The 13,814-nt window shown below is 24.6% G+C and overlaps 1 protein-coding gene across 3 annotated transcripts in view; it reads right to left on the bottom strand.

The window, feature by feature from the left end:
- LOC129968757 (DNA repair protein RAD50-like) overlaps positions 1–13,814 on the bottom strand; it is a 48,069-nt gene that overhangs the window by 22,446 nt on the left and 11,809 nt on the right. For all 3 annotated transcript variants that reach the window (XM_056082981.1, XM_056082980.1, XM_056082982.1), the window contains exons 6-17: positions 12,896–12,937; positions 10,122–10,195; positions 8,072–8,177; positions 7,922–7,990; positions 7,255–7,344; positions 5,849–5,909; positions 5,173–5,330; positions 4,915–5,016; positions 3,877–4,056; positions 3,073–3,177; positions 1,446–1,547; positions 278–390 (exon numbers count right to left, since the gene is read on the bottom strand). In XM_056082981.1, coding sequence (XP_055938956.1) covers positions 278–390; positions 1,446–1,547; positions 3,073–3,177; positions 3,877–4,056; positions 4,915–5,016; positions 5,173–5,330; positions 5,849–5,909; positions 7,255–7,344; positions 7,922–7,990; positions 8,072–8,177; positions 10,122–10,195; positions 12,896–12,937 — 1,202 coding nt within the window. The remainder of the gene's footprint in view (positions 1–277; positions 391–1,445; positions 1,548–3,072; positions 3,178–3,876; positions 4,057–4,914; positions 5,017–5,172; positions 5,331–5,848; positions 5,910–7,254; positions 7,345–7,921; positions 7,991–8,071; positions 8,178–10,121; positions 10,196–12,895; positions 12,938–13,814) is intronic.

Below are 13,814 nucleotides of genomic sequence, written 5' to 3'. Positions count from 1 at the left end.
AATCATAATACTTCAAAACATATGAGATATTTTTTTAAAAAATCAAAAATATCAAAATCAAACAAAATTAAAATATGCAAATTTAGAATGAACATCAATAATTATAAAGAAGGTTATTTCTTAAAATCATAAGAACTGCTTTTCAACTCATGTAAACGGTGCCTCTTAATATATATACGTCAAGCCTCAGTTGTTAAAAATGAAGAATTCAAGTTCAGAAAAAATTAATCAAATCAAATTATATGTATTATAAATAATGAAATAAAAAAATGCAAACTTTAATGCTGTTAGTTGTTGTTCATATTCTTCTCTCTTTCGTTGCTTTGATGATAAATTTTGACGAAGATCATCAACATTGATAGAATTTTCTACATTTTTCAATTCTTCTTCCTAACAGGGAAAAAAATTGTTTATAATTTTCAATTTCTGGCTCAAACACATTTCATAGTTCCCCAAAATTAATGGTAAATGATAAAATATCATTGTTTTAAAGCTACTTTTTTACAATATTTACAAGACACAGTAATTGACAAATACAGAAAAATAAACCATTAAATTTTTTACATAAAAAGTACAGAAAAATAGATTTGTGAAAAACTGTTTATAAACATCCTAATGTTTAATTGAGATGGAAGTATTAAACATCATACAATTGACTTAAAATAAACTGAAAAAAAGATGTATTAAGCAATGCATTATTATTTTTTTTTAATTAACAATGAAATTACAAAATGTACCAATGAAAAAAGGTAAGATGTGTCTATAGACTCAAATCAGTAATAACATTTCTGATTTATTCATTAAAGTTTACATATACATGATTCCCTTTCCTTTCTTATAATATTCCAAATCTCACTCAATTCATAAGAAAAGCTCAAATTTTTATACTGTTAAGACAAAATTGCCATTTTTTAATTAAAAGTACTGAACTAGTAATTAAAGCACATATTCTAAGTCAATGAAAACTCTCCTTTTTATGATGCACCTTTATATTAATAATTATAGCGTAATTTTAAAAAAAACAATTATTTTCTATTCAAGATACAGATATTTAATGATTTCATATTTATAAGACTGAAAGTATGAAGACGTTTAAACAGTTTAAAAGAAGCATTTAAACAATTGAAGAAGCCAATTAACTGTTATCAATTAATGTTTTCATTATTCTAATTAATGTCTTTAAAATAATTAAACTAGAATTGTTGTTCATTATCCTGAACTGTCAATAAGAAAATAACCATATCAACTTATTATGTTTAACAAAGTAAATGAAAAGATAATATGAATCATATATGATATGCAGGCGATGAACAAATAAAAATAACAACATTATAACTATTCAAAGAATGTTATTGATTTTATTACAAAATTCTGACAAAGGCATTGGTTGAATTGGGCAGAATAATTAAATACAATATAAAAATTACAAAAAAGAAAGGACTTACATGTTCCTGAAGTTCTTTTTCAACAGTATCTTGAAGATTTGCTAATGAATCCAGACGATTTAATTCATCATTAATATTGCGCAAAGTTGTTTTATTCTTAGCCTATAAAAAAAGAAAAGACAGGAAATAAATATGATTTAATATTCAATTATTGAAGCAAAATCTATTTTTATTTTTTTTTAACTTTTCCTTTCTGTAATAATGATGCTATCAAAACAACTATTTTACATGCAATGAGAACTTTCTGTAAATAAAACATTCCATTCTGTACAGAGCCAGAATGCAAGGGGTCTATATACAAAAGAAGTTTTGGAGCTCCCCCTCTAACCTCCAAAACCAGATATATATATATATATATATATATGTATATTTATAAATTTTAATCTAATTGATATAAGATTAACAGATATTACAACAAAATAAAATAGTATCTAATTGCAGATCATCTTCAAGAGAGTTAGAATAATAAATGTTAACCAAGTAAAAATTAATAAAATGATAAAAAAAATAAAAAGAATTTTTACGAAATCCAAATATTGCAATAGAAAATTTGCCTGGGTTTTTATGATGAGTCAGTTAACCAATTGCAAAGCAAACTAGATTACACTGACTTGCATGTGAATTCATAAAAGTGGAAAAAAAAATCTATAAATAGTATTTTGAAATTTAAATGATATCTGATTTTAATTTGAATACATGTTGTATCATATAAATCAAATAAATGTACAAAATTAAATTACCTTAAAAATAACATTACAAAAAAAGACTAGAAGTCTTGAATAATCATCAACTTTTAAGGCTCCTAAGCATTTATCAACTTTGTCTATTTGGAAATCTAACTCTGATTCGGTATATAAGATAAGAAGCCTTAATCAAATCTTTTATAGTAATGAGGTTCAGATCAAGCTTCCTTAAAATTCTAACTTGTCAACTGGAGGCTTATGAAAGCACTAAGTATCTATTTGAATGTATATTTAACAATAAAAAGGATTTAATTTGTCTTTAATCTTGATAGTATTACATATAATGGGCAAAACAAAAAAGTAACAAAAGCTATGATTTTTACAAATGTATATAGACTACAATACAATAAAAAGTGTATTCATGTGAACATTTTATATCTTTTGAAATCAAATAAGCTCTTTACATACACAATAATTATTACTCCACATTAAATGTTCACTGTATAGTTATTAAAAAAAAAACCCGGCAAGAAACCTTTTCAAATAACAATAACTTGAATAAATTATTGTTAAACTAGCTTAAGTCTTTTCTTTTATAGGAAGAAAAAGATAAAAAAGGAAATTCTGAAAGTTCTTTCCTATAACTAAAAGGAAAAAAATAATATTCAATAAGAATTAATGATTAATTTACAGTTTCACAATTTGTATTCATTTATGGCATTCATGTATATTTCTATCAGTGGAAATTTCATGTCAGTTACTTAAGACTCTTATGAAACACTATTTATAAAAATTACATAAATTCTTGTATATGTTCTAGATTTTAAAATGCATAACAATTCTGATGATTTAGTAACTTCTAAACACCGACTAAAGCATTCTTTGATTAGCAGCAGTTATATTGAGCAATATGAAGAAATTACCATAGCACTTAAAAGACTTACCATTTGTTGATTATTGTTAGACAACTGCATTTGCTTTTGAGCTTTCTCCATACATGTAGATTGGATTAAATTTTGAAGACGATTCTCATTTGACTCATGTTTGAGCTAGGAATATAAAAGAATTTAAAAGCTTTTTATTTGTTCATATAGATGTCCAAAAGTTGCTCCATGAAATGAATATTTTATCCTCTTTTTTAACACTAAAAACTTTAAAATGCACTATTTTTTCACACAAGAAATGTATCAAAATTGCTATATGAAGTAACCTCCATTTTTTTTTTTTGTAATAATTTAACAATTTCCCCCATATATCAGTATCTCATTAACTTATTTTTAAGAGAATTTAAATATTTAATAGCAAGATTCTGCTTTTTTTTTGCAGCATCTTTTTTTTATATATATTCAGAAGTAAGATAACAGTAAAAAAATATATCTATACAATAAAGATGTATAAAGTATTAACAAATATAATTGCCATTGTTTCCATTTCCTACAACTTCACTATTAAAACACTTTATAAATGAATTTTTCAATTTTGCAATATTTTATCCTGCTTCTGATTATATGAGATATTTAGAGAAATATAATAATAGATTCACTGAATGTTTCCAGAACTGTTTTCTTTCAAGCATATAAATATAACAGGTAATTCTGACATACATAAACATAATTTAATAGAGTTTCAAAAAATGCAAACTTTGATGAACTAAAACAATCTCCATTCAATATTTAAAAAATATATATATTCTCGGTTCTTTGTTCAACAAACACAAAATAAAATATTAAAAAAAAAAAAATACAAACCTTGCAATTTTGAAATTCACTTTGTGTGGCACTGTTGCGTTGCCTTAAATTCCTCATTACATTTTGAACTTGAGAATCTTCAAGAGGTTCATCTTCATCAAAACCAAGATCTCCCAAGCCCAATTTCTTACGCAAAACTCTAAGTTTAGAATCTCGGAGAGATACATTTTGCTTGAAGCGCTAAAAAGATTTGAAAATCATTTTGAGTTTCTCCTTTAATAAATGCTATTCATAATAATATGGTACTAATAAGAAGGAAAAGAACATTAAAAAATTTAAACAATTTCATTTCTGAAATAATAGGAATAGTATTAATATTTGGAACATAATTTCCTAAGATATAATGAATGTTGATCTGAAGTTTTAAGCAAAAAAACTTAGGCAAATTTAAATATTATTATACATGTATACATGGTTACCATTAAATTTCCAATTGTAGGCAAACTTGCTCCTATATAGCTACAATGTCTGCTTTGTAATCACAGACTTTTTGTCACTTATTGTAAAAAAAATTCAGAATTTTCTTTGATAAAGGGTATTATTATTTACTATTCAATGCTACATCAACATGGTAACTTGTCAAACTTTGTGGAGGAATTAAAGATCTGATTTTAATCTTGTTTCATGTAAAATCGTTAATAAAAAAAAAACTTGTAATTGCAATTTTTTGGGAATGAAACAAATAGGTAACTATGCAAGAAAAATAATTTAAGATGGATACAAGATGCAAGAAAAATAATTTAAGATGGATACAAGATGCAAGAAAAATAATTTAAGATAAGATTTTTAATGAGGAATAACTTTTGAGTGAATATCCAACCTTCATATTGAGGAGAGTGATATTTTTTTGCATATCAGCTGAAATTTTATGATCAAATTTTCTCACTAATTCTAAAATAAATAAATATATATTCTAATAAATATACAAAAATTAAAATAATAGACAATACTAAATCTAACCTATATATGTCAATGGTCTGGCTTTTAAATTTTCAGTTCTAGCACATAAATTTTAATTAAAGCAAAATTATACTTTACCTCATTTTCTGATTTCAGTTTACCCAATTCTTCTAAAAGTTTAGCCTTGAGTTTTTGATCATTTTGGTACTTCTTTTGAAGATTTGACATTTCTTGCTGAAGCTGAAATGAGCCATAAAAAACATGAAAAGAAAAAGTACACACACAAATATTAATGGGTAGTTTAAATTTAATCAATACTTTATTTATTTAAAAAAAATATCAATTTTTATTTTAATAAAAAAATTTATTAATCACATTAAAAAGAAATGGTTTTACCTTTTCAAGCTTTTTCCTCTTCTGAGATACAAAAGCATTGAAATTCTGCATTTCTTCCTCAAGATCTTCTTTAGATCCTTCAAATAAACTATCTCCAATAGATTTTCTCAAATCTCTTTCATCTTTTTCATACTTCTTTATAAGTTCCAAACTTTTATCTAAAAGAAAAAGTAATAAGTATCACAATTTTCATAATATAATTTAATTTTTCAAATTATATTTAATAATTTGAAGAAACTTTAAATAACTGTTGCATGGTGAATAAATTATGTTTTAACAAACATACAGCAAACTGTTGCTGCTCAACTTTAGCTTAATGGTTTTACCTTTTGCTTCTAAATATCAAATTATTAATTAGACTGTTTTTGAAAAAGAAAATTAAAGTATTATCTGTTAAATATCTCTTAAAATCTAATTATCACATTTCTTATATATGAAATTCCTAGAAAATAATACAAGCAAATATCTTTATTACCATACCTTTACTTAAAGAAAGAATAAAGAAAATTTTAAATATTCTCACTAATAATATTATATTAATTATAACTATTTAGATTTGATTAAAAATATCAATAAATTATAGATTTAAAATCAGAATATTTAATATAATGGTAAATGAAAAAAAAATGCAAAACTCAAATAGGTAATAAAATAATAATCAATAAACCTAACATACCAAGTTGCCCTTGTAAGTTTCCTATCTTATCTTGTTTAGCTTTGATATCCAGTAACTTTTCCTAAAAATTAAAGAAAAATCTCTTTAAATAATCAATTAACTATTCGAATTTCAAGTTCAAAGAAAATAAAAACATATTGTAAAAAAATGCAAATTGAAGCTATTTATATCAAATATCTATCCAAAATAAATGAGTTTCTTCATTAAGCAGAATAATCATATTTTCTACTTTGTTCCTAAAGAAAGTTTCAAACCCTTCAATTTTTTTTTTTTTTTTTTTTTCTATTATATGCTACAACATTATAAATTTTTCAAGGTAGGTTGGGTTATGTCAGAACTGCAAACAATTGAAGTAATAAAGAATATTTAATTTTATACTGTCTATTTTTAAATAAAAGTCTATCAACAAACTCTACAATCCACCAAGGATGCAAATTAAAGCTTCATAGCAAATAAAAATTTTAAATGATGAACTGTACTGCATATAACATACAGTATACATTAACTGCTTATTGCAGTTTAATTAATTTTTTTCACATATCAAAATAATTTTATAAGGATTGATTAAATACAATGCAATTTTCCACCTATCAAAATATATTTGTAACATCTTTATAAATAAATATAACTACACATCAATACATTATTAATTTGTTATTTATATTTAAATATATTTTAATATCAAAATATATTTATAAGAATTCTTATAAATATATTCTGATATGGTTCTTTCAAGTTCCAAATTAGAGGAGGATCAATTAATATATCTAGTTTGATTATTCAAAATTCAACAAAATAGATATAGATCAAAAATGAGAAATTATATGTTCTTATTATTAAAAAAAAGAACATCAATCAATTCTAAAACTCAATGAAAATAACAGCGTCTAGAAATATTTATTAAGACTCCAAAATGCAAACATTATGCAAAAATGAATGATATTTTGAGGCTCTATACTATAAACTAAAAATAACTTAAGAGTTAAGGTATATCTTTTGGGTATATTTTTCATATATAATGAAAATCGTTTTCAAGTCCAATTAATATTATAACAACCAAACTTCTCAGGCAACAACAAAGTTTGCCTCAGAAGTTTGGTTACATTAAATTAAAAATTCTTCATTAGCATCAGGAACAATAATATATTTATCAGGAACATATTCCTTGAAAGAAAGCAATTCAAATCCTTTCAAGTTTAAAATCATAGACTAGAACAAGTTCAAAATCTAAAACAAACAAAAAGAAATTTTTTACACTTTTCTGTAAGGAAAAAACACAGTAAAAAAAGTAAATTAGAATTTTTTTTTTTTAAATTAAGGAAACTATAAGTCACTGTGAAATATTAAATAATAAAGATAACATAAAAATAAAAAAATCAAATTAAATTTATATAAATGATTCTTACAGAAATAGGCTGAAGTTTTCTCTCAAGTTCTTGGATGGAGTCTCTACATGCAGAAAGACGTGATTCATTGGATTCCAAATCTCTTTGAAACTAAAACATTATGTAGCATTTCAATAATGGTTAACAAGTCAAGGCAGAGGTATTCATATGAAAATTCTATATCTGAAGACTTAAACTTTAGGGTAAAAGAAACTTTAAAAGTGCAGCGTGCTTTCAACTAAATGTTAATTTACTTTATGCACAAATAAAACAGATAAGTTACAACTTAAAAGGATCACAAATTAATAAAAATATAAATAATAATAATAGTATGTGTGTGTGTGTAACCAGATTTTACACCCATTATTAGTAAAATCAGTAAATTTAAAAATATATAATTATACATATAGATATATGAAGAAGGTAAAAAAAAGTTATAATTGCAAGATTGATTTTCTTTTGAATTTCAGTAAAAAAAATTTTTTTAATATTTTCTTTTAGGCAATTATTATTAGACTAGACAATCTTATATGTAATGTAATTTTTCAAATTTCACTAAGCTCAGCATATAAAATGTTAGAAACTCAGAATTAAAAAGTATGAATATGTCACCATAAAAATAATGCCAAATCCTGCATTGTATTTCAAGGAAAATTAATTAAATGAAAATAGTTAAAATGGAACTTACTTCTTCTGCTTTTCTTTTATTATTTACCAATGAATCAACTTGTGTTTGATATATTTTAATTTCACCTGTCTGTAAAAAATTAACCACAATTGTTAAGGCAGAAATCAATAAAAAACAAGCTAGAGAAATGAAAATCTATAAATATATCACCATTTCATTTCTTTTCTTACGAATCTCTTCTAATGCTTTTATGTAACGGGTGGCAGCAAATATCTCATCAAACCTTTGTTTTAAAGCTTTCCCTTCACTCAGAGGCCTGAAATAAAATATTAATGTGTGTCAGAATAACAGAAATTATATATTTGAAATAATCTGATTATTTTTTTTAAAAGATTAAGAAATGAAAGAAAAATTAATAAAACTATTAATATTAATAACTAATATACCAACAGAGTTCTGAGAAAAATGCAAAATTCTTTTGGATCACATTAAAAAGCTTTTATTTAAGCAGGTATAGCATATATAAAAAGCAGAGGCACAATATATATATATATAAAAGGGTTATTCAAATGAAAAGGTACGAAATGACACTATGGGTATAAATGAAGACTTTATTCCAAGTATACACCATAGGCCTGAGCACAATGATCCCATTAATTAGAGCTGAAGGATTCCTTGTTCCCCTAATTCCTGTAGCAGTGACGAGAGACCCAGTCCTTTACAGCGTCCTTGAGTTTGCCGTCCCAGTTGAAGCACTTCCCTTTCAGATGTTTTTTCAGGGGATCAAACACATGAAAACCGCAGGGCGACATGTCCGGGCTGTAGGACGGATGGTCGAGCTGCTCTCACTTGAAATTGGTCAGTTCCGCGTGTGTGACCCTGGAGACATGTGGACATGCATTATCATGGAACAGAATCACACTCTCCGTGTGCAGCCCTGGTCTTTTGTTCTGATAGTCTTCGAGTTGTCTCACAGTACCCATCAGAGTTAATGGTTCTTCTGTGCTCGAGGAATTCAACAAGTGGCAGACCTAAGACGTCGAAAAAAAGGTAAACAACATCTTGCCTATTGACGCTCGCGCCTGCTCCGATCTACATCGGAGACACCAATCACATCCCTAGATGTCTCGCTAAGTTCTCCCATAGCGGCGTAGACAAATATGTTAACGATTACGTTGTTACGACGTTCCGTACCTTTTCATTTGAACACCCCTTGTATGAATTTATGTATGTATGTATGTGTATATATATATATATATATTATATATATTGAAATATAGCTAATAGGAACTTGTAATGAACAGGCAATAGAAAGTAGTGATAAGAAATTCAATTAGAGAGATTTATTCAATTGGACTTTATAATTCTGAAATTAACTGATGTAATTACCTTACCCTAATCAAAACAGCAACTATTCTAAACTTTTGAACATTTTTAAATCCACATAAGGAACAGTTTTTTGCATTAAGAATAAATGCAAATATATTCTTAGATTCACTTAAATTAAGTATTATCATATTTACTTTTCTCATACCCATTTCATACTTAAAATATTAATTACAAGATAATAAAAAAGTCCTAAAAATAAATATTCTAGAAAAATAATAATAAATTAAAATTTATAAATAAAATTGTATGAATATCTGACAACATTCTGCAACATAATTTATAGTTGTAGCATACTCCTCCTCAGGCTCCATATAGATTCAAATATGAAATAGAGTAAATCAATAATTATAAATTTTCTAGAGGTGCTGGATATATATATATATATATATATATATATATATATATATATATATATATATATATATCGATTAAGCAATCAATTTTCATAAATTTTAAAAAAGAATTAGAGTTTACTTAGTTCGAAAAATGATAAAGAGCTCTCTTGTATTGTTCTGCATAAATTCAATGTTTTAAAGCCAATCTAAAAACCTAATTTCAGTTTTGCTTCAAATGAAAGGTTTTAATATAACTGGGCAATCTGAAATTGATAAAAGCTGGATCTATTTTTCTTCTTACTTTCATCTCTCTGTGAAGATGGTATAAAAATGAATAATGACTATTTCATTTTTGTCTTCATTAGAAATTTAATTAAAACAATTGCCTGGATTCATTATATAAATCAAAACTACTTTCAATTTTTTTATTCTAATTTTCGGCCTAATTAAAGTTTGAATTACGAATTGCTAGTCTCTATTTTCTTTGAATATGAAATAAATTATTTTTGTGAGACAAAGAAGTCAAACTGTCATACCAATTGGATTCCTCTTGATGGCAAAAAATGACATGATTCAAAATTGCTTTGGAAACTCCTAGAAACCCAATCATCTGTAATGAAAGTTAGCAAAGAATTAAGAACATAATAAAATTGAATTTTTGACAAAAAAAAAAAAAAAAGCCAGAATTATAGGCTTTTTCTTTGCCTTGCTTACAGTAATAGCAAAATATCAATGAAATTCTTCTAATTTTATTTTGATTTGCATGTTTCTATGAACAGAAAATCATCAGACAGAAATCATTGAAACAAATATATAATAATAGACTGCTTTATATATTTGTAGTTAAAATGCCTTTACTTTTTCAAATAAACTTATTTCATAATATTTGTAACATTTTTAATAACAAAGGATTTTATTTTTCAAAAATGACAGTTTAATTCTAATGTAATAAACTTTAATTCTAATAAATATTAGATAAAATTTAATTTTCAAACAATTCTCCATTTTTTTTTTTTTTTTTATTATTATTACTATTTACAAAAATGAAATAAAATTATATATATATAAGATGGACACAATGCATTTTTCCTTTCATCACATCAAAACAAAATTGAAGAAAGCAGGAAAACAACATTATAATAGATTTGGATATTGAGTCTAATTTGTTAATTTAGTATTTCCTAAAGATACTTATAATTATTATTATTGCTTGTTTTATTCCGATATAGTATTTTCTTATTTTCATTTGTGGAAAATGTCTATTTTTGAAAAATGTTTATTTCTGTAAAATGTCTACTTTTTTAAAGAAAAAAGGTCTATTTTTGTTAAATATTTTTTTGCTCTCTTTTTTTTCTTCTCATATACACATGTAAAAGAAAAGAGAACCAGAGTTGTGCGGCAGAATCTTATATGAATGAAAATGCAGCCATGATGAAAAATCCATCCCCTCCCAAATTCAAATTATTTCAATCTTAAAATTTATCGAATTAAAGATGGTATATACTCTTCAAACATTATTATTAGTCAGTCAGAGCCATAATTACTGGAGAGAAATGCAGCCTGGTTCACTAACAAGAATTTTAGAACCAAAAAAAGGTGAAAGAGGAAATTGGCAATTTTTAACAAATCCTTATCTTGAAAGTAAAACTGGAACTACCATTAAAGAAATACTCACAGTGGTTTTAAGATAGTTAAAATAATGATGGTTAGATTTTGAGAGATGTGGGGAAACTGTGAAACTCAGAAGTTAAAGCATTTTTACATTTAAATTTCAGTCATTTGAAAGAGAATTTTAAAAACACTAATACTTTGAATTTATTGTGTGTGTGTGTAAATGCGTGCGTGTGTATGTGTGTATTAAGGAAATAGTTTTCTTCTCTACTCTATTCAGTTTCTGTTACTTATTAGTTTCTCTTCATTAAAACTGAAGACTATGTAAATAGTATGAAAAAATTAAATTTTATTCTAGCAAAAAATTTCATAATTTTTCAGATTGCCTATAAAATAATATACTTCTTTTGTTTATTTTTTTATTTAGAAAGAAGGCCATTAAATATACCCTCAAAAGATATATTGATTGCTTAGATTTATTTTTTAAACTTTTACTATCATTTCTATACTATTTCAAAACAAATAAAAGCATTTTGATTTATCTGAAAGGTAGAAGCAACTTGAAAGAATCAATAATCAATTAAAATGTAAATAGAAACTTTCTTCAAGATCAAGAATTTAACAGAAAATAAAATCGAAATTTCTCTGAGATGAGAATGAAATCAAGAGCAATAATTCAAGAGCAACAGAAAAACTTATGAATCAATTATTAATGGCTTAAGAAAATGACAGAGATTAATGACAAAGATTAAGATAAGTCATACTGAACTACAATTCAATTTCTTGGTAATCAAAAAAATGTTGCATTGTATATGCTTTGCTTGTCGTTACAAAATCAATACAGCAAACTAATCAATAAAAATATTTCAATTATTCATAAAGTATAAGAGATAATGATTGATTAAACATAAAATGAATGAATGAACAAAAGAGAACAATCAACAAACTAGTATGACATTAGAGAAAACATTAAAAAAAAACTCGCAGATTTAATGTTTTTTTTATAATTATTATTATTTTATGATGCTAACCAATAAAAAAAAACTCAATAACTGACGAACTAAAGTTCTCTTTTTGAAAAAAGTTCTTTTGTTTTGATTCTCTAAACTTTCATTTGTAATTTAATTGCAACAGAATGATTTACAGTTAACAATAATTTTTATTTACAAGCAGTATTTAAAAGAATAAATTTTTAAAAAAATGCTTTCTGATATTTCTTCTCTAAACGAGCTACCACCATAAGTAGTAAATTGCTTGATAATAACATCAAAAATGAACTAATGTAATATCTGACTAGATAAAAATATTTACAAATGCTAAATGTTTTTTGAAAATTACTAAATTTCAAATTTTTAAATATATAAATCAGCAGCTATTTACGATTCATCTAAAAATAAAGATGCTATTACAAAATTTCAGACAGATTCCTTGTACTCAAAGGAAAACAATGTGATTCCCAATAAATTTTGACTTATTTAGAAAATATAGATATCTCAAGAATTGATTCAGACATAACTCTGTGGTATATGGTGCACAATATATTAATTCAAAATTAAAATGTGCACAATATATTAATTTATTCAACTTTATTAATAAACAGAAATAAAGTATACATTTAAAATACATTCTAATTTCAGCACACAAAAGTCTAACCATGCACTTCCAGATTATTTAATTAGAAATTCTTAAATTGACTTACTTCTGCATCAATTTCTGCACATCTTGTACTTAATTCAGTTTTCTAAAAAGCAAAGAAAATTATATAACATATTATGAAAAGTAAAATAAATTGAAAGAATTTTACTACTCATAAAAATACATTAAAATCTATTTATATAACTTTATTTAAATGTTCTATTCATATATGTCAGAGGCAGACTAACTTTTTCACAATTTATTGAAAAAATATGCATTGCTAAATTTTAAATTTCAGTATGATTTCACTAGAGAAACTGTGCACAAGAATAACAACAACATTCTTAGACATATTAAAAATAAATTGCAGCAATGAGTTATATTGCTACATTACTAATAAACATGACAAATACATTGTGATTTGTAATATTCAACTTTATTTGTATCAGAAATTCTACATAACTCTTAAGAAATGCATTTTTTGAGTTGCAGAATTTCTAGATTTTCCATAATAAAGGTATTTATATAAGTTTCAGTTATAAAGCTTCAAAATAATTTAATTAAGAATATTTGGAAAATATACTGAATGATATTTTTCCTATCAAAGAAATGTTATCTATTTTAAACATATTTAAAAGAGATAACATAGTTAAAATAATTTTATTAATGAGCCATATCAGTATGCAAGTTGTAATTATAATAGCTTGAGATGTGAAAACAAATAATTGCAAAGAAAAATGAATGATATGAATATTTCAAAATTTTCAGTCAATTTAACACATAAAAATCTTTCCTTTTTTTTTTTTTTAAAGAACACATTCTTAGAAAAAAAAATTATAAGGCTTGAATGATGTATTCCAAATATTATATTTTGTAATCTTTTTTTCAGACCAATTATTACAGTATTATCTAGTCACTATACGTCAATTATCAACTAATAAAATTAAAATTTACAAGAAATGTTCTATGTAGTACACTTTTAA

This window comes from Argiope bruennichi, chromosome 5 (assembly GCF_947563725.1).
Source record: "Argiope bruennichi chromosome 5, qqArgBrue1.1, whole genome shotgun sequence".
NCBI lineage: Eukaryota > Metazoa > Arthropoda > Arachnida > Araneae > Araneidae > Argiope > Argiope bruennichi.
Note: the sequence above shows the minus strand (reverse complement) of the source record. Positions and strands in the feature narration are given on the sequence as shown.